The sequence below is a fragment of the Periplaneta americana genome, chromosome 2 (assembly GCF_040183065.1).
Source record: "Periplaneta americana isolate PAMFEO1 chromosome 2, P.americana_PAMFEO1_priV1, whole genome shotgun sequence".
Taxonomy (NCBI): domain Eukaryota; kingdom Metazoa; phylum Arthropoda; class Insecta; order Blattodea; family Blattidae; genus Periplaneta; species Periplaneta americana.
The window spans coordinates 216,344,695-216,372,344 of NC_091118.1; the positions used below are offsets into that span (position 1 = coordinate 216,344,695).

The following is a 27,650-nucleotide window of genomic DNA, read 5'->3' on the forward strand; positions in this document are numbered from 1 at the left end:
TCAGACATGGGAACCAGCATGGGATCTAGCATGGATCCTGGCATAGGCGCTGACATGGAATCTTGCACTGGTAGTGGTATTGGATCTGGCATGGGAGCTGTCATGGGTCCTGGCATATCATCTGGAATGGCTGCTGGTCTGGGTACTGGCACGGGATCTGGCAAGGATGATGTCACAGAAGTTGGCATAGGTGCCGGCGTGTAATATGTCTCGTCATCTAGTACGGGACGTGGCCCAAAAAATATATATCTTAAACAAGACCACCAGGCATTCCTTCTTCGGTGCCTAAATTCTGCTGGCATGGAAGCTGGCATGGGTAATGGCATAGGACCTGGCATAGGCGCTGAAATGGAATCTTGCACTGGTAGTGGTATTGGATCTGGCATGGGAGCTGTCATGGGTCCTGGCATATCATCTGGAATTGGTGCTGGTCTGGGTACTGTCATGGGATCTGACAAGGATGCTGTCACAGAAGTTGGCATAGGTGCCGGCGTGTAATATGTCTCGTCATCTAGTACGGGACGTGGCCCAAAAAATATATATCTTAAACAAGACCACCAGGCATTCCTTATTCGGTGCCTACCTTCTGCTGGCATGGAAGCTGGCATGGGTAATGGCATAGGACCTGGCATAGGCGCTGACATGGAATCTTGCACTGGTAGTGGTATTGGATCTGGCATGGGAGCTGTCATGGGTCCTGGCACATCATCTGGAATTGGTGCTGGTCTGGGTACTGTCATGGGATCTGGCAAGGATGCTGTCACAGAAGTTGGCATTGGTGCCGGCGTGTAATATGTCTCGTCATCTAGTACGGGACGTGGCCCAAAAAATATATATCTTAAACAAGACCACCAGGCATTCCTTCTTCGGTGCCTACCTTCTGCTGGCATGGAAGCTGGCATGGGTAATGGCATAGGACCTGGCATAGGCGCTGACATGGAATCTTGCACTGGTAGTGGTATTGGATCTGGCATGGGAGCTGTCATGGGTCCTGGCACATCATCTGGAATTGGTGCTGGTCTGGGTACTGTCATGGGATCTGGCAAGGATGCTGTCACAGAAGTTGGCATTGGTGCCGGCGTGTAATATGTCTCGTCATCTAGTACGGGACGTGGCCCAAAAAATATATATCTTAAACAAGACCACCAGGCATTCCTTCTTCGGTGCCTACCTTCTGCTGGCATGGAAGCTGGCATGGGTAATGACATAGGACCTGGCATAGGCGCTGACATGGAATCTTGCTCTGGTAGTGGTATTGGATCTGGCATGGGAGCTGTCATGGGTCCTGGCATATCATCTGGAATTGGTGCTGGTCTGGGTACTGGCATGGGATCTGGCAAGGATGATGTCACAGAAGTTGGCATAGGTGCCGGCGTGTAATATGTCTCGTCATCTAATACGGGACGTGGGCCAAAAAATATATATCTTAAACAAGACCACCAGGCATTCCTTATTCGGTGCCTACCTTCTGCTGGAATGGAAGCTGGCATGGATAATGGCATAGGACCTGGCATAGGCGCTGACATGGAATCTTGCACTGGTAGTGGTATTGGATCTGGCATGGGAGCTGTCATGGGTCCTGGCATATCATCTGGAATTGGTGCTGGTCTGAGTACTGGCATGGGATCTGGCAAGGATGCTGTCACAGAAGTTGGCATAGGTGCCGGCGTGTAATACGTCTCGTCATCTAGTACGGGACGTGGCCCAAAAAATATATATCTTAAACAAGACCACCAGGCATTCCTTCTTCGGTGCCTACCTTCTGCTGGCATGGAAGCTGGCATGGGTAATGGCATAGGACCTGGCATAGGCGCCGACATGGAATCTTGCACTGGTAGTGGTATTGGATCTGGCATGGGAGCTGTCATGGGTCCTGGCATATCATCTGGAATTGGTTCTGGTCTGGGTACTGTCATGGGATCTGGCAAGGATGCTGTCACAGAAGTTGGCATAGGTGCCGGCGTGTAATATGTCTCGTCATCTAGTACGGGACGTGGCCCAAAAAATATATATCTTAAACAAGACCACCAGGCATTCCTTCTTCGTTGCCTATCTTCTGCTGGCATGGAAGCTGGCATGGGTAATGGCATAGGACCTGGCATAGGCACTGATATGGAATCTTGCACTGGTAGTGGTATTGGATCTGGCATGGGAGCTGTCATGGATCCTGGCATATCATCTGGAATTGGTGCTGGTCTGGGTACTGGCAAGGGATCTGGCAAGGATGCTGTCACAGAAGTTGGCATTGGTGCCGGCGTGTAATATGTCTCGTCATCTAGTACGGGACGTGGCCCAAAAAATATATATCTTAAACAAGACCACCAGGCATTCCTTCTTCGGTGCCTATCTTCTGCTGGTAGGTAATTGGAATATGGTGGTGGCATGCGATCTGGCATGGGAGATGGCATGCGGGCTGGCCTGCGAAATGGCATGTCAAATGAAATGGGAGCTGGCCCACGAAACCTATATCTTAAACGAGACCAGAGGCTCATTGCTCTTGGCGTGGGAGCTGGCATTCCAGTTGGCATGGGGGCTGGCACGGGATCTAGTATGTGACTTGACATGGGAGCTGGAATGATATCTTGCATTGAAGCTCGCATGGGGTCTGGGATTGGTTCTGGCATGGGAGTTGACATGGTTTCTGGAATAGGTACTGATATGGTATCTTGCATGAGAGCTGGCATTGAATCTATCATGGGAGATGACATAGGCGCTGGCATGGATGGTGGCCTGCGATTCGACATGGGAAGTAGCCCACAAAATAAATACCTTAAAAAACGCCAGCAGCAACTCTTCGTTCTATTGTCATCTTCTTCTTCTGGTGGGTTCTGTAATGATGGTGCTGGCACGGGTGATGGCACGGGTGATGGCACGTGTGGTGGCACGGGAGGAGGCACGGGTGGTGGCACGGAATGTGGCACGGGTGGTGGCATGGGATCTAACATGTGAGCTGGGATTGGTTCTGTCATGGTAGCTGGCGTGGTTTGTGGTATTGTACCTGGCTTGTCTTCCATGTATCCTGGTAAGTCTGCAAGAAGCAAAATAAACTTGATTGTTATGCATGTGTCACTGCCTTCACTTGCTTTCAGTGAATGACATAGACCTAGTAGTAAGGCGAGGATACGTATTCAACTGCATAATTTACTCTCCATTTTCAAGTCATACAAAATCATTTTGTACATGTTTTGAACGACAGTAGTAACGAATATACAAAATTAACTGTACCTTTATTTTCATATTTCAGGCGTTCCTGTGTATATTAACTATTGAGCATGCTATGCAGCATATTTTCAGGACTTCATGGCATAAAGCTCCAAATTAGCATACATGGTAAAAACAATAATAATCTTAATTGTCAGCACATAATATTTTTCTCTTAACTGTACTCGATGGCGGAAATTCCTTGCATATGCAATGTGGATTGGCAAAACCAAAACAATCGCACTATGCATTTGTTCCATTGCACTACTGCGCAACAAGAACCATTTCCAAAGACATCTATCTACCTGACTTCATCATCATCCATACAAGTTTTAGGTCATGTGGTCTATTAGATCTCATAATAAAGAGTAATTTTCTCTCAAACTCTTTATGGGGCTTCCCAGAAATCTTTTCCCCTAAGATAGATAGTGAAGCATAGCTTTTGGGATTCTGTGGGATCTCATACATCGCAAACGTCTCATGCAATTGTTCTCATATTTTATATGAAATTGAGTATTGATTACAGGCCGAGTTCTTCTATTACTTCATCGCTGCGCTTATGGTCTCATTTTTATATAATACTGTTCTTCGCATAAATCTTATTTCATTAGCTGTTCTTTCCCCTTAATATATTTGCCTCACTACCATAAGTCCATTCCTGTGGAGTAACGGTCACCTCGTTTGGTCGCGAAATCAAGTGGTCCGAGTTCGAATCCCGATCGGGGCAAGTTACCTGGTTGAGGTATTTCCGGAGTTTTCTCTTAAGGGAATAAGAGCAAATGCTGGGTAACTTTCGGTGCTGGACCCCGGACTCATTTCACCTGGATTATCACCTCCATTTCATTCAGACGCTAAGTAACGTGAGATGTTGATACAACGTCGTAAAATAACTCAATAAAATAAAAAGAACTGCCATAACAGAGTACAGGGTTTGTTGAAGTCGTATTCTAGTGCTTTTCTGTACCAGGGAAGGTTTCATTACTCTATTGATCATTTACATAGTCTTGGAGTGTTTTACAGTTTTGCTCATTATTCTAAATAATTATCAAATGTTAATTTGTAGCCAATATATGTAATATCATTTGCTCTTTCTAAAATTTTGTCTTCCAAACATATTTTACTAGGGACAAGCTATTTTCTCCAGAAGGCGAAACTTTCTTTTTCTGTATTATTTCCATGTTATATTTTGCAATGATATTTTACTAATGTACTGAGTATTGTAGATCATTTTCTGTAGGTGCTATTAAAACTAGGTTATCCACAAATATTAATTAACATATTCTTAAATATCTGTTTATCTCCAACTCTTTATATCGCATGGCTCTCCATTCCTGAATAATTTTTTGGTGTGCATTATAAACAGAAAAAGAGAAACACCGCAAATCCGTTTCACTCCTATGTTAATTTCGAGCTATTCTGAGGTCGTGTTATTCATTTTGTGTAAAATTAAATTTATCCTACCTGACTTAAAAATCCCATAACCACCTTCTCCTGTTTCACTTATTCTCAGTTGGCATCTCTTTTGATAAGTTTATTCATACACACTAACATCTATGATGGTATCACGTGTGTAGGATCTTTGGGTATATCTGTAGGCCATGGACTTTTGTTCTGACTCTGTTTTTATTGTCGTGTGTTATAAATGGCTTGTGTTCATGTAATTGATTTAGATTTTATTTTAATGTTCATGATATTGGTGATTAAGGGTGTTATGAATCATGATATGCAAATTTCCAATCCAGTATATGCCTTCGTGACTGAGGGAAACCATGAGAAACATGAGTCAAGTTGGCTGGGCACGGAGTTTTAACCCAGAATTTTTCGAATATGGGCCTAAAACATTACCAGTTTTCTTTATTGCTTATCCATTTTTATAATTTTATTGTTAGTTACAATTATAACAATAAACGTTACATTACAATAGACTATTAGGTCATGCTGTGTTGTGCAATACTGTCTAGTTGTGCAATTAAACGGTCTTCGGAGTAAACTTTGTTACTTAATCTTTCACCCAGTGTTCGCACTATGTAAGTTTTCGGGGCACTGTACTGGAATGTGACGCTTTTTAGATTGTAATAATGGTGAGGGTATACCTTGCACCAAAATATATGACGGTCTTTCTTCCTAGAATTGTAAACCCTCGTAAATCCCTATCTTCTTAACCCTTAGGCGTGTGGCATAAATACAATGTGATAATGACTTCAGGAATTGGCAACTCAGCTAAATTTTATATAAGTGTCTATCTGTAGCATACAAGAGACGTCTAATTTGGGTCGGATGAGATCGGTCGAGATCGGTCGCGCTGTGAGGAGTAGAAATTTTCAGGTGTAGCTAGCTATATTGTATGTCGAGTTCTTATTGGCTACCACCGACTAATGTGTGATTCGGAGACAAATAGAAATGTCGCTCTCAAACATTCCATGCGACGTCATAGAGAGGTCGGGCTTCGCGATCAGCTGTATGCTCTGTGCTATTGAAGAGAGATAAACGTTTCAATTTCGATTATAAAGTAATTCATTTCACTTATAGAATTAGTTACAAAACACTTTGACATTTCGACGGCTTAGTGTCAAAGGACACTATCGCCAAAAATCGACTTTCTGAATTATTTGTATTATCATGTTGTACAAAGTAGCCTTTATAATAGTGTGAAAGTAATATGTCTCTACAAGTAATAGTTTTTTTTGTTTTTTTTTTTTGTTTTTTGTTTTTTAAGATAGTGTTGTGTTAATTTAGACAGATGCTGAGTGTTAAACAACACTATCTAGACTTAGTTTTCTTTGACAATAATAAAATATAAACTAGAAGAACACTGAGTTGAGATAGTGTTCTTTGTCTCTAAATTATTTAACATTTCTAAGATTTTATTGGTGATACTTCCTCAGAACATACAACCAAGAATGTAATACAATCACCATACTGTTTATTGTTAAAGATTTGATAATTTTTTTATTAATAGAACACGCATTCTTAAATCAATTCAGTTTGTAAGAAGTTTACAGTTTGTAATAAACGTTCTATATCTGGACTGTACACCTTAATCAAGGTAACAGGGTTGATGAATTGGTATTAAATGATAAAACATAGGTAGCACAGTAAGCCTAAGGTTGCGGTGCATCCGGATCAATGATGAGCCCAAATGTTGGGGGGAGGGAAACTCAGGAATGCTAATGTTCAGACAGAAAACCTTTCATATTAACGTCATATTTTCAAAAATAATTTTAATATAGCTTTTCATAATCCCAGAAAGCATCAATGCAATAAATGTTATAAATATGATCACATGTCTGAACTTAAGAAGATAGAAACGGAGGCAGTTCGTCAGTCCCACATTGAAAGAAAGGAAGCAGCTCAAGTAAAAGAAAATTACAAAATTATGGCATCAGTGAACGTTCTTTACTTTTTTTAATTTTATTTCGAAGCTGTGCGCTACAATCCAAGTTTTAAAATGGAATGAGTGTTTTATAAACGTAGATTAGCTGTAGGCCTATATAATTTGACCGTGTATGCTGTAGCCAACAGAACAGCACAAAATTTTATATGAAACGAGATAATTGCAGAAAGGGAAGCTGCAGTAGTACCATCACGTCTCTTTGCTCAAATGAAAAAACTGCAGAATGGTAAAAGGTTCTATTTCATGTTCGATACTTGTGGAGGAATGTGCTTATATCAACCATGCTCCTCTACGCTGCGAATGTTTTTGACATACCTCAAATTGAACATATTTTTTTTAACCAGGACATTCACAAATGGACACAGTCCACGCGAACATTGAAAAAAAAACAACCAAACATACAGAAATATTTGATCCATCAGGGTGATACACTATACTTTAAGCTGTATCAAAAATATAAGTGAAACAGAGTGATTTAATTATGTAAGAGAAATTCAGAAGACATTAATAAAGAACAAGAAAGTTGACACTAACGGAAACATTGTAAGATGGCTGGATATAGTGTGGTTCCAGTATCGGAAAAGTAACAGTGAACACTTATTATTTAAATACAAGTATGATGAAGAATTCCAAAAATTCAATGTACAAAGCAAGATTACACTTGGATTTAGGCTGGATAATCGTCAGCTTAAACCAAAGCATCAAGGAGCACTAAAAATATACAAGATTAGAAAATTAAAAATCTATTGCAACTGTGTAAACAGAATATTTTACCAGGAAATTACCAATTCTTTTACAATAGTTTAAAAATGGAGAACAGGAAATCGTAATATAAGATACAGTACTCAAAATGAAGAGCAATGAGTGATTATAAAATTAAGAGGAAATTTCAAATTTTTATATGAGAGGTGTAGATATTGATACTATTCAAAACATAAAATACTGAATCAAATATAATATAATATATTCATATTATAATTTTATTCAATGTCATTTAGGGCACAAATTCTGAGTTAAGTGTGTTTTCTTTTCATTACGTGCAGACAGACTTTTAAATGAACTGAATTTGTAGAATTCATTATTTTTTAAATAAATTGATCATTAATTGAATAACTTTTTCGTCCAAACCCTCATCAGCTGTGGTATATTAAAGTAACATTAGCAATATTTAAAAACACTGATGTTCTAAAATGCAATGTAAAAATGAAGATAACTTTGCTCTTTTATTATTTTATAAATGCACTGTTAAAATTATTATTTCAGATAATAGTATAAATTGATCTAATAATGGTAATATTATGCTTTTATGCTGCGTAAATAATATTAACTGGTATTTTTATAATCTTACTGATATGTTCTAAGTTTAGATAATATTCCTTTATGAAGAAGAAGAAATTGATATTTGCTGCTCACCACAATAATTAAATTTATTAATTTGCATTGTCAAATAGCTATAATTTTTTATTAAAATGTTTAAATTCAATATTTTGGCATTTATTTTTAACACTGTCTACTAAATTGAAAGCTTCGTTAGTAACAAAGAACACTATCTCCAAAATGTGTTAATTTTTAAGACAATACTAAAATATTTCTAGAAAATATGTACTGTATTGTATTGTCTTTAGGTTTATATTTGATATATATACAGTATATATGATTCAAATTTTATCAACATATCTCTTAAATTAAAGCAGTAACAATAAAATGTACACAATTAAACTGTTTTTTGCCTCCCCTGTAAAGTTGTGATTTTGGAGTTAGTGTCCTTTGACATTAGGCGTCGATTTATTCTAAGTCTCAGATATTGTGTTTCTCTTGAAATGAATAGGTGTAGTGGTCTAATAAGTGTTACATACATTTGTACGCCAATTGCTTTTAGACCTACACTTCTAAAATGTATCTTATTTATAATTAATAAGTAATGATTGCACAATAAAACATTAACGATTGTACTGTTGGGTCGAGTGAAATCAGTCGCGCATGTGTGATTTTGGTTCGATGCTTGTTTCCTGCATGTAAGGTTCCTATATTGTACTAACATAATATGAATATCCCCACAAAAAATTGATTAAATCCAACATAAATAATTAATATAAGAACATCATTAATAGTATGTTATGAAATACCATATAGGTCACTCACCATTTAAATCCAATCTACAAATGAATGTGTAGATACCAGTTTTTCACTTTACACTGCTGAACTGTACATCACTGTATATAAATCTTGCCACCCATAGATAATGTTAGGATAAAATGAATAAACTGTCTTATGAAGAAACGAATTTAACAAATACAATATTACTAAATAACAAACAAACAACAACACTAAAGAAACATGAACTGTACATATATTTTATTGATCTGTTTCCTTTCTTTGCAAAAGTGACAGAGAAATATTTAGAACTTCTTTGCGGATTGGCTTGCTCATATCAGATTTGTTTTTGTATTTCTCTTTTGTTCAAAACGGTCAGTCTGTTGAATAGTCTATCTCTGGTTAATTTTATGAGAGTTGATATGTCTTTGTCTAGTCTTCTTGTTTTTTTTACAGTGCAGGTATATGTGCTTTAGAGCACTACGTTGCATCCGTTCTATGTGCATATTAATATCTATACCACAATTATTTCCTACGGCAGCAGGCCCAACACACTACGTTCTTCATGCAGTAGTAGTAAAATATTAAAAAAATAATGATAATTCAGTATCACCTGTTAAATACTGAAGGATTCCTACCAAAAGTTTAGCATAAGTGTTCTCGTCATTTTCTGTGTGAAGAACTCGTAAATACTTGTATGTTACTGCCTGCTAGGTTAAATCGTTTATTTTATTCCTAATGTTCTTACTCCATACTTTTTCGATGTGCCAGGTGTAAAACAAGCGTTTATCGGGAGGGCCCATCGCAGTTACCCAAGCTTTATACAGTGCGATCCAAAAGTCCCTCCGCAGCTCCATTAGTTGTAGTAATCCTGTAGACAGCTGATACGTAATCTTGTAGAAAGTTGACATTTTCCCATTAATTCCGGTTTGACAACCTCACATCCCCAGTCAATCATATGCTTAGCGGCCAGTGCTGCCACTTGAATTCTCTGCCTGGTGGATTCTCGGCTGCACCGTGGCTACAGAAGCACTGCGGAGAAACTTCTCGCTCGCACTGGAGTAATACCTATTGCCCAGGCACTTGGAAGTTCTTCATTCGCCTTCTAGCTTCCCGGTATAATTTAGAGTCCTAATCCAAAAAATTTGATGCCAAAGCTGGACATTTTCGTAAACCTTTATAAAATTCTTCTTTCATGTCACTCATGAAGATTTTGTGGCCAGGATACCAATTTCTTGTTTAACACAATTAAAAAACAAAAGATAGCACATTTTCATCTGTCCTATTAGATATTAAGAAAGTCCCTGGAAATCCCTGATTCATTTCATCAACTGTCATTATTGCGATAAGTTGAAATCCATAATCACCCATACCATGGGTAGGGCCTACCATCAATAATTGAGGGGTTTGCCGGAAAAAGGGCGTATACGTCAATATGGCTAAATGAGATACATGCAATCTAAGATTTTAAAACGCACCTGAATAAAATGTTATACACGCATGCAGCCCTTTCCTGCAGGTATGTACAGTACAATCAAAACAAAATTCCGCTATTATAATTAGCGAATTATTCACTACATTTTAAACCGTTTTTCCGAAGAAGGGCATATAGGTCTATCCGCCTTTCTTCCGGCAAAGCCCTCAATTATTACTTTCTCTGAGCCATATGTTTTTAAAATTTCTCCCTGGGCTTTGTATTATAAGAACAAAATCTTCTTCTTTCAAAAAATGTGCTGTCATGTCAGGAGCAGTTCCTTGTGGCTTATAATCAGGGAAAGGAAGTTCATGCCCTAAAAATGTGAAGAATATGTATGCATTTATGCCGTAAAAATTGTTGATAAATATGCTACAAAGTATTCATTATCAGTCTGAGATTATTTTAACAGAATAATAAGGTATAGGTAACTTACGTTTAGTCTATGGATTTTGAAATGCTAGCCTCATTGCTGAATGTTCCATTTATGCTGTTACACTAAGCAGTGTCGTATGTTTTCTGTTGTCATTCTTTGCCTGTTGTCTCTAAGCATAGCTTTGTAGCGCGATAAATTTCGTTCTACGTCACAAGAAGTAAGAAGGGCTTGCACAAAAGCTGTGAGCTGTTCTACAGAACATTTTGTTGGTTTTTGGGGTGTTTTTCCTTCGAGAATATCTTGAATTTCTTTAAGTTGATAATATCCAGGGTTTTTGGAAAGAATATTTGCTGTTTTCTCATTCACTTTATCTCCTACATTTTTTTGGAACTGATGTTAAACTGGATATTGTTCTATCGAAATCTGCTCAAGACTGCAGTAAAGGAATGCTAATTGCTAACTCAAGAGGCTCCCTATGGGGGCGCCATCGTTATGTTCAAAATTCATAAACATAAATTAGTCGTGTTTACAAGGTTACATACTTTTAAAAATGAGGGAAAGACAAATAAACATACATAATAAGCAGGTTCCCTGCATAAATGTTAAAATATGATGCTTTTATAAATAGAGGCAAAATATGCACATTAATGCACAATAAAAGTAATATAATTGTATTCAGAAATGTGTGATTCATGTAGATAATCTTTCAGCATATTCAAACAATGATAGAGAATAAATATGCAAATACATGAACTTCCTTTCCCTACTTATAATACAGAATACACTGATCACTGCTTTCTGTAACTTCCTGTATCCAGCATTACGCATCCCCTCTTCCGAAAGATTGAAGGCTTTCTCAGTATTATACAGTCCTTTTTAGTTAAGAGATGTACTGTTTCTAAACTGGATTCTGTGACAGAGTCTCGTATCTCATTCAATATGGTGTCAAATGGTATCTTGTTAGCTATCTTACTGGCTGTTTCCAGGCGCTGAGAAGAAGAGAGAAACAAATGGCCAAGGTCACTTCCATGCCCAACATGTGTGTCCGTAAATTATAACTTCCAACTCTCTTATTTTCATACTGGCTGGACAAAAAGCATTAATTTTTGCTGCCCTGTATTTGTATATATGCCTTTGTCTGTTTCACGTAGGCATGTAATACTCAACTGTGGTAACAGGAAAAATAGTGATGCTTAATGTTACTTGCTGTTTTCTGACACGCTCTAACTTACTGTATATAAAGTTTTCTCTGGTCTCCACTTCTGTGTTTTTCTTCCATTTATGAACTTCTTCTAAGTTTAGAAATGTTTCCGATTTAGTTGTGATATATTATGAATTTCATTATAATGTTTGAATCATTCATATTTGGTTGTTTCATATGAACAAAGAGAGCAATGATGTTTTGATACATTCTTACGCGTCACTGCTTCTAACTGATGCACCTGACTTTCGTGTTATTTCAGAGTTTGTTTTCTTGATTACTGAGCATCACACATTTCACATTTAAAGATTTTGTCACTTTTAAACCTATTATATACAATATTATGTTTTTTTTTTTTTTTTTTTTTTTTTCATGCCTTTTAAGATTCTTCACATGATTGAACTGCGCGTCATAATAATCGCACTTGAAGGACTTGCTTACTTTCACAACATGCTTTACTTTCTTATGAGTTTGTACATTACGTTTATAAGAAAACTGAGGAACCACAAAACTTACATAAAAAGTATGGTTATTACCAGTTACATTATATCAATACACATCTAAATAGCACAAATAAATAGAGAAACAAATTTAACAAATTACAGAAAAAACACAGACAATTCTATGAGATTTCGAAGGCTGCCGCCAGGATGATGGCATTGGCCTACACGATATAGACCACAGTCTAATACGCGTATATATACACATACACGAGATGGCTCTTACAACGGCAGACGACCGATCTCGACCAATCTCTCCCGACCCATCAGACACGCAGAAATTGAGACTCCTGTTTGCTACAGCTAGACGCTTGTAAATTTTACCCCTTGCTCGTTTCTACAGTTAAGTGGTGAAAGGTGTGAAGGAAGGGCGTCATGTTTTGGAGCAAAGTATAAATGTAAAGGTGTCGGCTTTATATGCAATGGAGTCATTCCACGTCAGACCGGACAAATTTTTGATCTCATATTTTTAGAATTGTTTGAAACTTCTTGTATGCTTTCTAAGGGTAAAAATAAGAGACCCATATTATTTTTCTTGGCCCCAGTTCTGGTTATTTTGAGATCTATACAGCATCAAAATTATTGAAAAATTGTACACATTGGCATATACAAACATTCGTTTCTCCCATTACGTGTATCGTATGAAATCGAGGTTAGTTTCATTTGGAAGGTTAAATATCAGGCTTTTAGCCTGTGCATAATCACTTTCCATTTTTATGTATTCACAGTACTTTATGCCATAATTATTATATAGGTTAATTTTGTTGTTCATAATGTTAGCAAACTTAGAATACCATTTTTAAATTATCAGCATGTTCTCCATTTAATTATGTGTAAGTAGACCAAAATTTCATAGTGGAAAAGCAATAAATGACAGAGTAAAAAAATACTAAATAAATACGCGCATAGAGCTCTGTTGCGCTCTTAATCCCTTGTAGCGGCACACTGTTAACTGTTGGCTGAAGTCTGGCATGCGACATCACACTGGCGACTGTCAGTCCTCTTTGTTTATGTCTGGAGAAGATTGGCTGGGATATACAATACCATACCTAATCCAGGTCCAAGGCGGAATGAATTCTCTTCAGTTTGTTCCGAGATTTTCAAACGTTAGGGCATTAATAACACTGTACTACAGTATTACCGCGAGTGTGTGTGGCGTAGTTTCTGTTATTGTTTTTAGTTGGTGCAATTAGTGTGTAGGCTAATCACAATGAGTAATAACAGAACCTAGACATGATCAGTGTTTTAATCCTTTCAAAATAAGCAATCATAGTCGTAGGTTTAAGAAAGGGAAATTAAGGTGCGTGACTTCCAACATGCTTAAAAATTGAAAATGCAACACATTAAGTTGTCGTACAATCTTAGGATTTGTGAAAATTGTCGTAAGAAAATTTTGTTAATGTCAAATATTAGTGAATCAAGTGCTGTTCAAACCAGCAGTGTTGATATCTTAGGCGGTTCTAGTGTCCAGAACATTGAAGAAGAAACAACAGGCAATTCGGAAATTGATAAATAATTCAGAGGTGTCAGAGGTGTCAGTGACGGACATTGATAATTTTAATGAAAGTTTGATGTCAAGGGTGAGACATCAATTAAGAAGAAGAAATTATCACAGAAGAATTATCCCTAACAGAAATATCAGAAAATAAAACAGACACATAAGGAAAAGATTTTTCGCGTTGAGAAAAAAGGAAGTAGAAACAACACCAGATGAGAAGAGTAGCGGTGACATAATTAATAAGCTACCAGAGTGTTTCGGAAACACTATTGACTTCTGTCAATACTATATATTTGAAGAGTGGTCATACAGTAAAATTAGGGAACACTGTGATGCATCTAATCACATGATCAGTGTTGCAAAAAACTTAGCTGCAGAGAGGGGAATTCTCTCAAATCCAGAATCTAGAATTGGATAAACTTTAGACACATCCATAGTGGAAAAAGTACTTAATTGACCATTACACTAATAATGATATAAGTCGCATCATGGCGAGAAAGTAAAACTTCGTTTCTGTAAAAGAAGACGGCCACAAAGTACAGAAACAGAAAAGATTATTGTTATCAGATTTAAAAGAAACATTTTGAGCTTTTAAGGTTAAATATTCAGACATACAAATTAGTTTTTAAAAATTTGCGGAACTAAGACCAAAACAATGTGTGCTTCCTGGAGCTAGTAGTACTCATTCAGTCTGTATGTGTGTGGTCATCATGAGAATATAAAGTTGTTAATTGATGGTGGAAACATTGCGAAATTAACAGCCAATCTACGACTGAGAAATTACAAAGATATGATTTCACAGATTGTATGTAACCCTGTATCCCTTAAATTTTATTTTTGTTCCTTCAATCGAACAAAAAATTTGACAGAAATAAAAAAACATCAAGGTTAAATTTCCTTTATATTTGTCCTGTTTGAAGTGGAATGACTCAATGAAGATATTTGGTGGCCAAGGAGGTGGAACTCCATGCCGAAGATAACTCCCAGATCTTGTGAGAAGAAAGTAATTATAGAGGATTTCACATTAAGAAAAAAGCATTGATTATAGGCCTATGGGTCTTGCCTAATACGAGCGCTCCAAAAGTCGCTCACATTAAAATTATGGTGTCTATATTGAGTAATGCAGTTGGAAAGTGCTATCGGCTACCGCATCATGGGTATTAACAGCAACAAACCTTGTCGTCATTGCGATGTGTATGTATACACTGACGCTTGCAATAGTTCTTTGTTTATTGCTCGGCAAACATGTCGTTTTCCAAAGAGCAACGAGGTTTCGTTGTTGAACATTATTTTTCCAGTCGTCCTTGTACACGTGTTGTAGACGAATTTCGCAGGAATTATCCGGATGTGGTAGTGCCCAACAATTCGACCATAACGAGAGTAATCGTCAGTTTCAGGGAATGTGGATCAGTTGCAGACAAGAAGAGAACCGGGAGACCGGCCATTTTAACTCCTGCTAAACTGGCTGAGGTGAGAAATGTGATGGAAAGTTCGCCTTCAAAACGTTCGCGGAGACTCTGAGCTCCACTCTTAGAGTTCATGTGGAAGTGCTCAGAGAGCGATGAAGCGGTTACATTTTCGTGCTTATCATGTACGCAGTGTTCAAGAATTCAAGGAGCCTAATAAACAAAATCGCGTAGTGTACTGTAGCTTACATGGTTGCGGTCATTAGTTGACAACCATGGAATTGCAGAGCTTGACCGTGTGTTCTTCACAGGTGAGGCGTGGTTTCACCTTAGTGGTTACATGAACAGTCAAAACTCTCGAATTTGGTCCACCGAAAATCCACATGTGTTCCATGAAACCCCCTTACACTCTAAAGAAATTGGAGTGTAGTGTGCCGTTTCACGTCGTCGTATAGTGGGCTCCACTTTCTTTGAAACTACAGTGCCCAGTGTTGTGTACATAGATATCATTATACAGTTTATTGCGCTTCTTGACAGTGATGAATGTGATTGTTGGTTCCAGCAGGACAGTGCCATATGTCACACATCTAATGAAACCATGCAGTTTTTGCGCGAGCTTTTGGGTGAGCGTATCATTTTTCGAGGATTGTAGCGTCCATGACCTCCTATTTGACGTCCCCAGATTTCTTTATGTGGGGTTATCTTAAAGGAAGGGTATACAAAAACAGACCGCACACTCTGGAGGAACTAAAGAGTACCATAACAACGGAGATTAACAACATCAGTGTACGCGTGCTCAAAAAAGTGGCCGCAAACATGGTAAAAAGAGTTCGTACATGCCACTGTAAGTATAACACGGTACATGTCATGAACTGGATGCGCGGTAGCAAACTCTGTCTCTGGCGTCAGCCGTTGTACAGACCGCTTATTTAGTCCTGACAGCTCAGCGACGCGAAAGAGGGGAAAAGTTCCGGAGTAGAGATAAGGGCGAGCGGTCGGTAAAGGAATGCAGTACAGCTTAATTGTACTGGAAACATGCCGCTCCACCGCACGCATGACATCCCGATCGCTTCGAAGGCAAGCGAATGAATAACCCATACACCCCTTGGCGTAACTAAATGGATTCGCCTGATCTAGGCGCACATCTCCGGCGACTGTCAGGACTAAATAATCGTACTGTACACTCCAAGTGGCGGGGATTACCAGTCTTACAGTAGTTTGAGGGTTTGAGTGAAAATTGTTTGTTTTTTGTGTTTGTAAATAGTGATTGTACATATTTTTGTGTTAGGTTTAATAGAGCTACTTCATTCTGTACATACAAGTAAGTTTCATCATAAGGTCATTTGTTTAATAATAATTTCTGGAAAATGTTAATATAAATAATGTTTATGCTATCTTTCTCAGTCAAAATATGTCCTACGACCGTATATTGCATAACTGAAATATAAATTTAATTGGTCTAGTTCTAAGGACTAACATTATGACGTACTATTGAAAGTAGCTATTGCGAAAACAAAACAAGAAAAAATGCCTTTTGTATGCGCTATTGCTACCTGCTCAAACAGCCTACAACAAGGATTTCTGCCCGCGCGAGTATCACTTTCCACAGATTCCCTAAATAAGATGTGCGTAGGAAAAGATGGGCATATTTGTGTAAAAGGGAAGATTCTTTCAATGAAGAAAACGCAACAGTCTGATCTTATCATTTTGGTGAAAATTATTATGAAAGGGATCTTAAAACGGAGCTTCCAACTTTGAAACATAAATGGATATTACGTGAATGAGCTAGGCCTATACCGAATTCTAATCCCGAATCAAATAATGATCCTTCAGAACGCCGGACCCAACGCATGGAGAGGAGAAATAACAAAAAGATCCTAGAAAATGTGTTGGATTCCAGCGTCTCGAACACGGGAGAAAATTATTGTCCTGCAATTAATAATGGAAATGAACAAGTGTTCACTAATCCTAGTATCTCTGACACGAAAAAATTGATATTTTGAAAAAAAAAATTGTTGAAATCCGAAAATGAGATGCTTTCGGACCAAATTACAGAGCTAGAAGAAACTTTGAAGGAATTAAAACATGAAAATATGCACTTAGAAGCCCGTATTAAGACTTGTGAAAATGAAAGTATTAAATTATCCTCCATTTTCAGTCCTCAAAAAAATCCGTGTTAATAACTAGAAGAGCAGTAACTTGAAGGGGGAAAAAGTTGAAGATGTTGCTGTAGCAGTCACGTTACGAGCTCTGTCTAAAACGCCTATGATTTTAAAAGACAACTTAAATATCCATTACCTTCTCCTCGAACATTACAAAGGCATCTCTTCACCATAAAATGCATGTAGGTTTGATCTCTTTTAGTTTTGAGATCTTAAAATATAATATAAATAATACGATTGACATGGAAAAAGACATAATAATAATAATAATAATAATAATAATAATAATAATAATAATAATAATAATAATAATAAATGCAAGTGCAGCATAGCATTTCTTACGACAATACATTTGACTGTTTAGCAGGCTTGTGTACCCACGGGGCGTGGAACGCTCGCGTCAATTTAAAAATATCGTGATTGCTCCACGCCAGTTCCTTCTTGCTGGAAAGCGTGGTCCGTTCACACGGAAGGACAAAGTAGTCAGTCGAGACGTAGCCATGGTTAGTTGCTGAAGAATGTATGGCAGGGATCGGAGAAAATGTCATCGTGATCATTAGCAATAGTGCTGTCGAAGGGGCAGCGCAGTAAACTGTCTTTGCTTCACTCTCTCCCTTCCAATCAACTCCCCTACAACTCCAGTACACAGACATTTATCAATGGATACCTGATTATATTAGATTGTTTCTTTCTCAAAACCTTCAACGTCTGTTCGGAAACGTGTGTTTAAGGAAGAATGGGAGGAACAGTAGGTGTGCATATGGTGGCAATGTAGACGCCTCTTCTATTCTAAAATTATAATAGACACTTAAAAATCAAACATCTAGCGACATTACGACACGTCATAAGATTATCACGAAATCATAGGTAAGCATGAACATATCCAATGTAATTGTAAACGGAAATGTATGCAGTAGAAAATAAGTATAAAAATAATTTTCTTTTCGTAGGGCTAGACGGAGTCAAGCAATTAAAATATAGAAGAACGAAATTCAAATAACAGTTCCAGTATTAAATTATGATGGAACAAACTGAGTCAAAGGGAACTCCATGCAAGTTATATTATTGCTTTGGAAATTGCAAAATAAGGAAGGGGAGCTATCAATTAATTTCAAGAAAATAAAATACATGGTTGTGGGTAGTCGCAGCAAGGTAAATTTAGATACTGGGGATACACAAATAGAAAATTCTGAATCATTCAAATATTTGGGTGTTACCCTCAACAGTCAGGCCAAAAGTGATGAAGATAATAATAAGATTGGCCAAGGAAAGCGGGCCATAAGACAATTAAATACACTCCTGTGGAATGACAAGGTAACAAGGAAAACTAAGACAAGTATATATAAAACTATAATAGAAAGTATATGTACCTATGGATCTGAAACTTGGGAAATGAGAGACAGGATGAAGAAGAAATTGTTGGCTCTAAAAATGGATTACTGGCGCCGTAGTTGTCAAGTTTCGAGGATGGACCACATTAGGAATCAGGATGTCCGAAATATAATGCAGGTATCAGGAGATATCTTACAATCAGTGGAAACTAAACGCCTGATATGGTATGGGCATCTCCAGAGAATGTCAGCCGACCGCTGGCCTAATAAGGTCTTCAACTGGACTCCCCCGGAAAAAAAGAGAAGAGGAAGGCCAATGAAGAAATGGAGCGAGGAGGTTCAGGAGGATATGGTCTGCAGGGGTCTACAAATGGGCGATTGTCAAAACCGGAGTACCTGGAAGTTGAGAAGCGGGAGACGGCGACAGCCGTAAAATTACTCGCAATACATACATACAAATCGCAAAATCATTGAAGTGCTAAAATAAAAGACAATTCATTAAAACATGTCAGAATAAAGTTGCTAACATTATTTGTCCCGAATAATCTGATGTTTTTAACAGTATGAAATTATCCACACAGACATTACAAAGGAGGATAAGGGATATTGAAACACTAGCTGAACGAGAAATAAAATCAAAGATGCATGAACAGTGGTCTAATCTCTCGTTTCAGGTGAAAACACAGATATTGATGCAGTATAAATGGTAATGTTCATCCGTGGAGTTACGAATTATCTCTCTGTATACGAATATTTGCTCGATGTCATTACACTCGAAGGAAATACAATAAGAGAAAAGTTATGCCAAGCATGAAGAAAATATATAGAAGAAACGAATCTGAACAGAAAGTAATTAGTATCTATAGTAACATACGGGACTCGAAATACGACTTTAAAAAAGTCTACTAGGTGGACTAACGTGATATTAAGAGAGCTGGAAATAAGTGAGGACATTAAACGTTGTCATTGTATAACACACCAGACTGGCTTAGAATTATTTAAAATGCTCTCCATAGAAAATATCTATAGTATTATCATAGGTCACCTGCCGCGACCCTACATAGCCGCTATGTTTGTCTCTACATTCGATATATTTCCGAACAATTTTTTTCTGAACGAAAACTTGTAAAATCTAAACAAAGATCGTGACTAGCAGACGAAAATTTACGAGTTGTATTAAGAGTGGCAATTTGTGAAGTATTTTCCTAGGTTGTTGTAGCACAGCAAACATAAAGGTGAAATACAATACAATCTGTTCATCTATAAAACAATATTGTGTAGTCTACGTCAGATGATTGGGTTGAGAGTCCGCCACTGGGATCCGAACGGAGTGCTCTATACTCCTCGACTAATATTACATCTTACGTACTGCGGCTTGCGTCCAGTGATGTCATCGCGAGTACAAAATTGCCGACGGCTGGGTTATATGTTCAGTTTCAGCGAATGAAATCGTTTCTTGCAAAGAAGAAAACACAAGAGAAGGAGATGGTGGGTTAGGCAGTGGACACTACAACGCAAAGCTTTGGGAGCTTGAAGATTTATTGAAGGAGAACTTAAAAATCATCCTGAGGATTTCAAAAATTCGTTAAGAATGACAGAGGTACAATTTGAAGATTTGTTTGAGCGAGTTCGACTTCTTATAACAAAATATGACACAAAAACTGTATGAAACAAACAATAACTGCCAAAACAGAACTAGAATGTCACTTGAAATAGTTTATTTTCATTAACCAGGCAGCTTTAGGTTTGTAGATCTCATCGGTAGACTTTTCTGATCTCTCACTCTCAGAAATTTTCCTCATTTCCTGGCAAAAAACTTTTCAAGTTTTTAAATTTCATTATAAATTCCTTCGGTCCAAATGTTGGTATATTTAGGGTAGCAGACATTCGTTTATCCGCTGCTGCTTGTTTATCACGATCCCGATACTCGCCCAATGTTGGATTGTACAGAACATGTTTTATTTGATACCTATAGTTCCAAAAATTGTATTGTATCACTCTTACTAAATCTAAAAACAAAGCTAACAAGACATCTTGCTTCACTAAAGCCAGGCGGCTTACGACTGAAAATCAAACATGTTTGATCCCGTCACGACCGAATCGTGAGCTTTTGACGTCACCGGCAAGCTTACTACACCGCGTTCACATGGATAGTGGCTTACGAAAGCGTACTTGACAGAAGCGTTTCACGCCCCGTGGGAAATGATGATACGCATTCTTATAGATAATATTTTACGATCCGACAGCGCAGTAACCCCTGCCATTCTTCATACTGCTGTATATGAATTGAAGAATATAGGCCTAAGGATGAGAGGATTCGTAAATGATATGGGGCCACGTAATATGTGGATTCTGTTAAAGTTGGGTCGTGTCCAAAATAAAACCCAATTTCAGAATACTAACGTTCCTGAAATAAGTATATGGGCTTTTTGTGATGTGCCACATGCGCTGAAATTCTTAAGAAACGATCTTCTTGATAGTGGTTTTGAAATTTGTGAATGAGAATACATTTTTAAAACTTCTGAATTACAACAAAAGAGATCTGAAATACACATACAAGATACAAAATGACCATTTAACTCTGTGTGGAATGGAGAAGCAAAATGTAAGAAAGGTCGCAGAAGTTCTTTCTAATACAATATCCAAAACCATTTTGCACCTTATTCCCGAAGAAAAGCATGTATCAGAATTCATAAAATGTGTTAATGATGGATTCGATGTGTTGAACTCTAGCCAGCCACTAAATATAATTTAAAGATCATCTACGGCATAGAAACTGAAAAACAGGATCAAGTTTTAGATTAATTATTTCAATTGTTCAACTTAATGCGTGTAGTGGTAAGAAAGTTATTTTGCCATTTCAGAAAGGATTTTTGATTTTTATAAAGAGTGTTCGAGGTGTGTTTGAGGAACTGAAGAGAGACAACTACAAGTATCTTATGACATCTAGATTAAATCATTTCCGTCAGTAGCTAGCTGTTTCCAGCAAGATAGACCTATTCTTATATAACAGCTTCATGTCAGAGTTTTTAATTTATAGATCCTAAAGCACAGTTTAGGAATCACAACACAACTTTTCTGCTCCATTTTATAGTTTTTCTCAGAATTGAATAGTAGAACAGATATTGACTTACTCTGTGTACATATTTGTTCTATTGAATGATGCAAGAGAGCTTTCACACAGCCTCCTCTAGCATTTTCCTTTCTTCCTAGTGTCACCAAGTACAAAGTGCTGGCCATCCTAACTCCTCTCTTCTTTCGTATTTCGAAATCTAAAGAAGACGCCATCCTCCCTATATAATACGCTCTCTTCTACTGTTAAATTATTTTAATCTTCAACGAAAGACTTCGGAAGCTCTCTGTTGCTTCTTATTGTACCGTAAACCCTTGTCTTTCTTTCAAGAAAATGCCGTAGATAGAAGTTCGGTTCCAGAAAGTGTATATCGTGTCTATTTCTAATCTCTTTCCTTCAGTAGCATATGAGTATATTTCCATGTTACATATACGTTGTTATGACCTCACTTACCATTCTCACGAGAATGCCGTGTTTTACTAATTTTCCAGAATTGCATGTCCATACTCTTAGACGGCTTCTCTAAAGAATAATTTCCTCATTCAGGGACAGTTTCAACTGAAATTTTATTGACGGTTTGTGAATGTGTCTGTACGCTATAAATTTTTAGGGGAAGGAGGGGAGAAGGATCCAAAGGTAATAAGAAACTTCCTATTCAATAATATGTTACGACAATTAAAAGCCTGTGACTTAATCTACAAAAGTTGACATATGACAAAACAAACCCTTACGTAAAACCAGAAATCTCCGTGGCCCCCGACACCTACAGCTGGCCACCTAACTATGGAGATTTCCGTAGCCAGACGCCAATGTTTTAAGTAATAGTGCTCATTGTATTTTGCTGCGTGTATGCATATATTATAGTGTTACTGTTTTCCTCCGTTTTTAATGCATGTCTGTGGCGCGTAAGCTTTCACACTTTGTACAGCGGATGACGTAGAGAAGGGCGGGGCTTGCCTCGTAGTCTGCGCGTGGCGAGTACCGTGTTATAGCCTACCTACCGTGGTATAGGTCTCGCAAGTAGAGAATACCGAAGGAAGGAATGCGAATGAAACAATGCGATAAGGAAGAGCGGCGGACAGGAAAGGTCATGAGATAGATTAAATGATATTCAAGAGTACAGTCGGAAGAGAAATTACATCTATAGAATGAGTCTTGCGTTATGATAGTTACATCACGACTTTAGTTTGTTCCGTTGCATGTGAATACGTGACTTGTATCGCACGGTATTATTATTTCATTCATAAACATATGTTACGCGTTTAATTAGCTTCAAATTTTTCTCTTGCTACGTTCTTCATTTCCACAACTGTGTCCTCATATGTTCATCTTGTTGGAAGAGACAGTACTTCAATCGGCCAGCATTTCTCGCCCCCTCGGCGTGCCTACATACACACGTCAAAACAGACAGCAACGCCACCATTGCTTTTCGGTAATCGTTCCTTGCGCGAGCTATACATGCGTTACTGAACGGGGCTGCAATTTTCAGCATATGTTGTGAAAAATGATGTAACTTAAGTTAAACCTGATGTAAGTAAATGTAACAAATTCATCTTTATAAATATATGTGAACGTATTAGGACATAAATACAGACGGTATACCAAAAAAATTGTTATAATAAGGTCTACCCATTTATTCATCCATAGAAACCTATTAAGATGTGCGCTACTTTTGGATCGCTCTGTACATTGTACAAGCTATGTGATAGGTAGACGTTTCTATGGCAACTGGTCATTTGATGGAATAGCCCCATATGTTCAATGCTTTTTTCTTAAAGTGAAATCTTCTATAGGGGATTCTAAATAGACAGAGTAATTAAATAACATTATTTCATGATATGAATACTAAGCTTTAGGTTGTTCCATGTTAATTTATCTACGTAGGCCTATTTCCATGATTTCAATTTGGATTAAGTTCAACAATCCTTTGATGATTTTTCACAATAACATGAAGCTTCAAAATTCAGGTTTCTCAAAACTTTAAATTTTGAGTTGTTTTCCTTTCTAAATGGGCTGTCGATATTGTATTCCTCCTCTGACTGTCTGCACACTTGGTTAAGAAACAACGATTTAAAAATATGATACGATTATATTTACTGTCATATTAAAAAGCTAGAGAATTTCATGTTAAAATGTTTAATGTTCTTGCTTTCTCTCAAGAACCTAATGTATTTTAAACTTCAAACATTTAAGAATAGATTCTACGAATTGTGACTAATTCAACAAGTGAATTGGGCGACTAGTGAGAACTGGTTACATGACATCTCTGGATAAATGCCATATTCGCTACTAATAAGAATTCAAGTCTCCTGAACTTGTGCACAGAGTCCGTAGATATCCAGAGTACCACAATCCTTTGCGCCGGAAAACCGACAAATCAGTCATTGCAATTCCAGCGCAGCGCTCGCTATTTGTCGTATATGCTACAGTTGTATAGGAATGAAATAATATAGTCTAAGTCAGAATCAAATAACCTACTCTTAATTTTAAGGGCCACGGACACTGCCTAAATTGAGCTTTACTTTAAATATTCCTATCCCAAGAGTGTTGAAATGGAATAACAATGGCGGCCGATTAGCTGATTGCGCTACTCTGGGTATCCACGAGCTGCTTGTGCATAGCTGAAAGCAACTGTATACTTCGGGATGTAAACAGTTACTGTACCTTCCCGGCTATCGAATTGGAAATAATGAAGTCCAGCCTCCAAATTCTTCAGATTCTGCAGGTCCCCCTGCCTGACTCTCTTCTCCCACTCCGCATTCCAGTTGTTAAATGCCCGCTGTTGGTCGCTGCTCGAAGCCTCCACCATCATCGGCGTTTCCATCTTGTCATTTTCTTCTTGTCGATCTAAAAGGAAGTGTAATTCTTGGTTAAAATCTTCGTAATACACTGATTGGTAACTACGAAGAGGAAAAATGGGTAGCTACTGTCCAGCCGAATGCTTATGTCGCATCCCGGTTTGCCCCAAACGTTTCTCCTGTCCTCTCTGTAAGAACTAGTGGATACTCTTCTCTGCAAATATTTGCTGTACAGAATTGGAAATTTACGTAGTATTATACAACTGTTTAAAATAATTTAAAAGAAAGGGCACGGTTAAGTAAGTAGGCCTAACTGCTATGTGATTTCCCCTGTTTGGACGACCCTGCGAAATAACCACTCGGGCGGACAGTAGTATGGTAACTTGTACGTCTCCAAACTATTAAAAATAAGTGAATCATAAAAGTGAAGTCTGAAAAGGAATCAAAAGATGAATCGCATAGTAACGGTTACTTCTAGTATAGGTACAGTATAACCTAAAAGAAAAATACATTCAGGGAACTGAAATGATGGAAGTTTAGACTTTCATTTAAAATGAAATTAATTTATCCATATTCTTTTATTCACAGATGGCTCCTAAATGTTGTGTGATTGTGTACCAGCAATTACCAGAGTGCTATAAGTGAGAGTGTTATGTTACAGTTCTCAAATTTCCAAATGAAAAGGATAAGTTATGTGGCTAGAAGCTACTCGTATATCTCGAAGTGTCTTCACGTCAACAAAGCATTCAATTGTGTATATTAAACACTTTGAAATATAAGAATTAGACACGGATTATCATTTAGTTGTATCCCCTATTAGAATACCATAACCATGGAATAAAAGAAAGAATAAAAATTTCAAGCAAGAAAATAATAGGCTTAGGTCTATATTTAAAATAGATTTATTGAGAGATAGTAGTATTCAATGGCTTTATGAATGTAGAATAAAGGAACACCTTCAACAAATCAAAATTTCAGGAAACATAGAAGAAGAATGAAATAACTTTACATATATTTAAAAAAGGCTGCATTTGAATTTAGTGCCCTAAAAATTATAGGCAAAAGAGAAAAAAAGGCATACCAAAATCGAATGAAGATATCAAAAATGGTAAAGGGGAAGCATATCTCCGATTTTTACAATAAAAAAAACTTGAAGATGAAATAGTACAGTAGAAAGTGGGCAATTGCATTGATTAATGCACAAAATTGCTTTATCCTCGCCAGATATGCAATAGCTTCCTCTACATAATCTGCGGTCTTTAACCGTAACAAAAAATACATTCAGTCATTCAGTCATTCATTCATTCATTCATTCATTCATTGTTCTCCCAAGTCCAGGTTTTCCACTGCAAACCCAGCGTTCTCCAATCTTTCCTATTTTCTGCCTGCCTGTTTGTTTCCTCATATGATCCATATATCTTATTCTCGTCTATCATCTCAGATCTTTTTCTGCCCCCAACTCTTCTCCCTTTCTCCTTTCCTTCCATTGCATCCTTCAGTAGGCAGTGTCTTCTCAGCCAATGACCCAACCAATTCCTTTTCCCCTTCCTGATCATTTTCAACATCATTCTTTCTTCACCCTCTCTTTCCAACACAGCTTCATTTCTTATTCTGTCTGTCCAATTCTCATGTTCCATTCTTCTCCATATCTACATTTCAAATCCTTTTATTCTCTTCTCTTCACTTCGTCGTAATGTCCATATTTCTGCTCTACAAAATGCTAAACTCCATACGAAGCACTTTACTATCTTTCTTAGTTCTTTTCCCAAAGGTCCGCAGAAGATGTTCCTTTTTCTATTAAAAGCTTCCTTCGCTATTGCTAGCCTCCTTTTGCAACTCCCCACTATTTTCCCACCTCCCTCCTGATATTCCCATCACATCCACTCTGTTTGTTCTTATTGCTTTCTTCAAATTTTCCAACTTACCTGGCTGCAGAGTAGCTCCTGTTCCAGTTGCAGTCGTCAGTCTTCTTTCTTCTTTTTCGTGTTCTGGCATGAATCGTCCTTCTCCTGTATCCCCCACCCGGACATCCGATTGGGGGGATAGTTTACGTCCGGAATTTTTTACGGGAGAAAAACTCATCATGCAGTTATTTGTAATACTATTCTTCTTGGGATAAATAAATGCGGAAGCTTCCCATTGCTTTCCGCACACCACTCTCTCTTTCGCATCTTAAAAGATCCCAGGGGGCCCCAGCGTGGAGGTGAGGAGAGTGGATTTGACTAATTAGGCCCTCCGGACTTCACCGAAATTCACCACAAGGGTTAAATATCAGTTCCATCAGGGTTTTTGACCCGATCAGAGACCGGGAAATCCCAATTAGTCTTTGCCCCCCTTATTGAGTCTAAAGCATTATGAAGGTCATCGACGTGAAAAGGCCAACTAAGATCCTTATCGAACATGATACCAAGAAAGTTAGGCTTCCAGGATGATTTATGATTAAAGTTATGTCATTGAAATACTAGATATGTGAAATTAACATTATTACCTACTAAGAAATAAACATGATGTTCTGGCTACATTAAGAATAAAATAATTAGAACGACACCATTTTTAAATTCACAAATACCATTAATTATTAATTTTCAGTTTGCGCAATACCTAGATGTGAAACAGGAACAAGATGAAGTTAAACTTATGTGAAGATTAAAGAAACTAGCACTTCAATATTATTAATTTATGCAGTGATAAGAGAGATTTTGAAACAAATGCTGTGTGGATTGGGGGCACACAGGTAGGCTTGGGATAATTTGTATTGTTCTATGAAAGCCCCTTGAATCTTAGTGTCCCTTAGTGAAAATATGTCTAGCAGAGCTCACATTTGAGTGGATGAGAAATTGCATGTGAAAATTATTTTATGTGCTGTGCACTTGTCTTTGGACTGACATTAAAGACAGGTAGGTCCAAACATTGCAAGTCATCATGATGATCAGCACAAACACAACTACCGCTCAGACAACACTTTCTATAGGTTATGTTTTGCAGAATTCCCCAGTCTTAGTATTAAGTATTCATGTTGTAAATTCGTGTACGTTACACTGTTTAATATGAATACTGGAATAATCTTACTCTCGCTGTTTGTGTTTGTTGTGTACATCATAAAAAGCATACTTAAAATTACAGCACTTTTCATTTCCACGAC

The 27,650-nt window shown here is 37.6% G+C and overlaps 1 protein-coding gene across 1 annotated transcript; it reads right to left on the reverse strand.

Annotated features, from left to right (window-relative positions):
* LOC138695223 (tetra-peptide repeat homeobox protein 1-like) lies at positions 1–26,834 on the reverse strand. Its single transcript, XM_069819682.1, has 4 exons — positions 26,434–26,834; positions 24,375–24,557; positions 2,344–3,028; positions 1–85 (listed from the first exon to the last, which is right to left on the reverse strand). The coding sequence occupies exons 1-4, from the start codon at positions 26,591–26,593 to the stop codon at positions 1–3; spliced, it is 1,113 nt and encodes a 370-aa protein (XP_069675783.1). The 5' UTR covers positions 26,594–26,834.
* Positions 26,835–27,650: the final 816 nt, after the last annotated feature.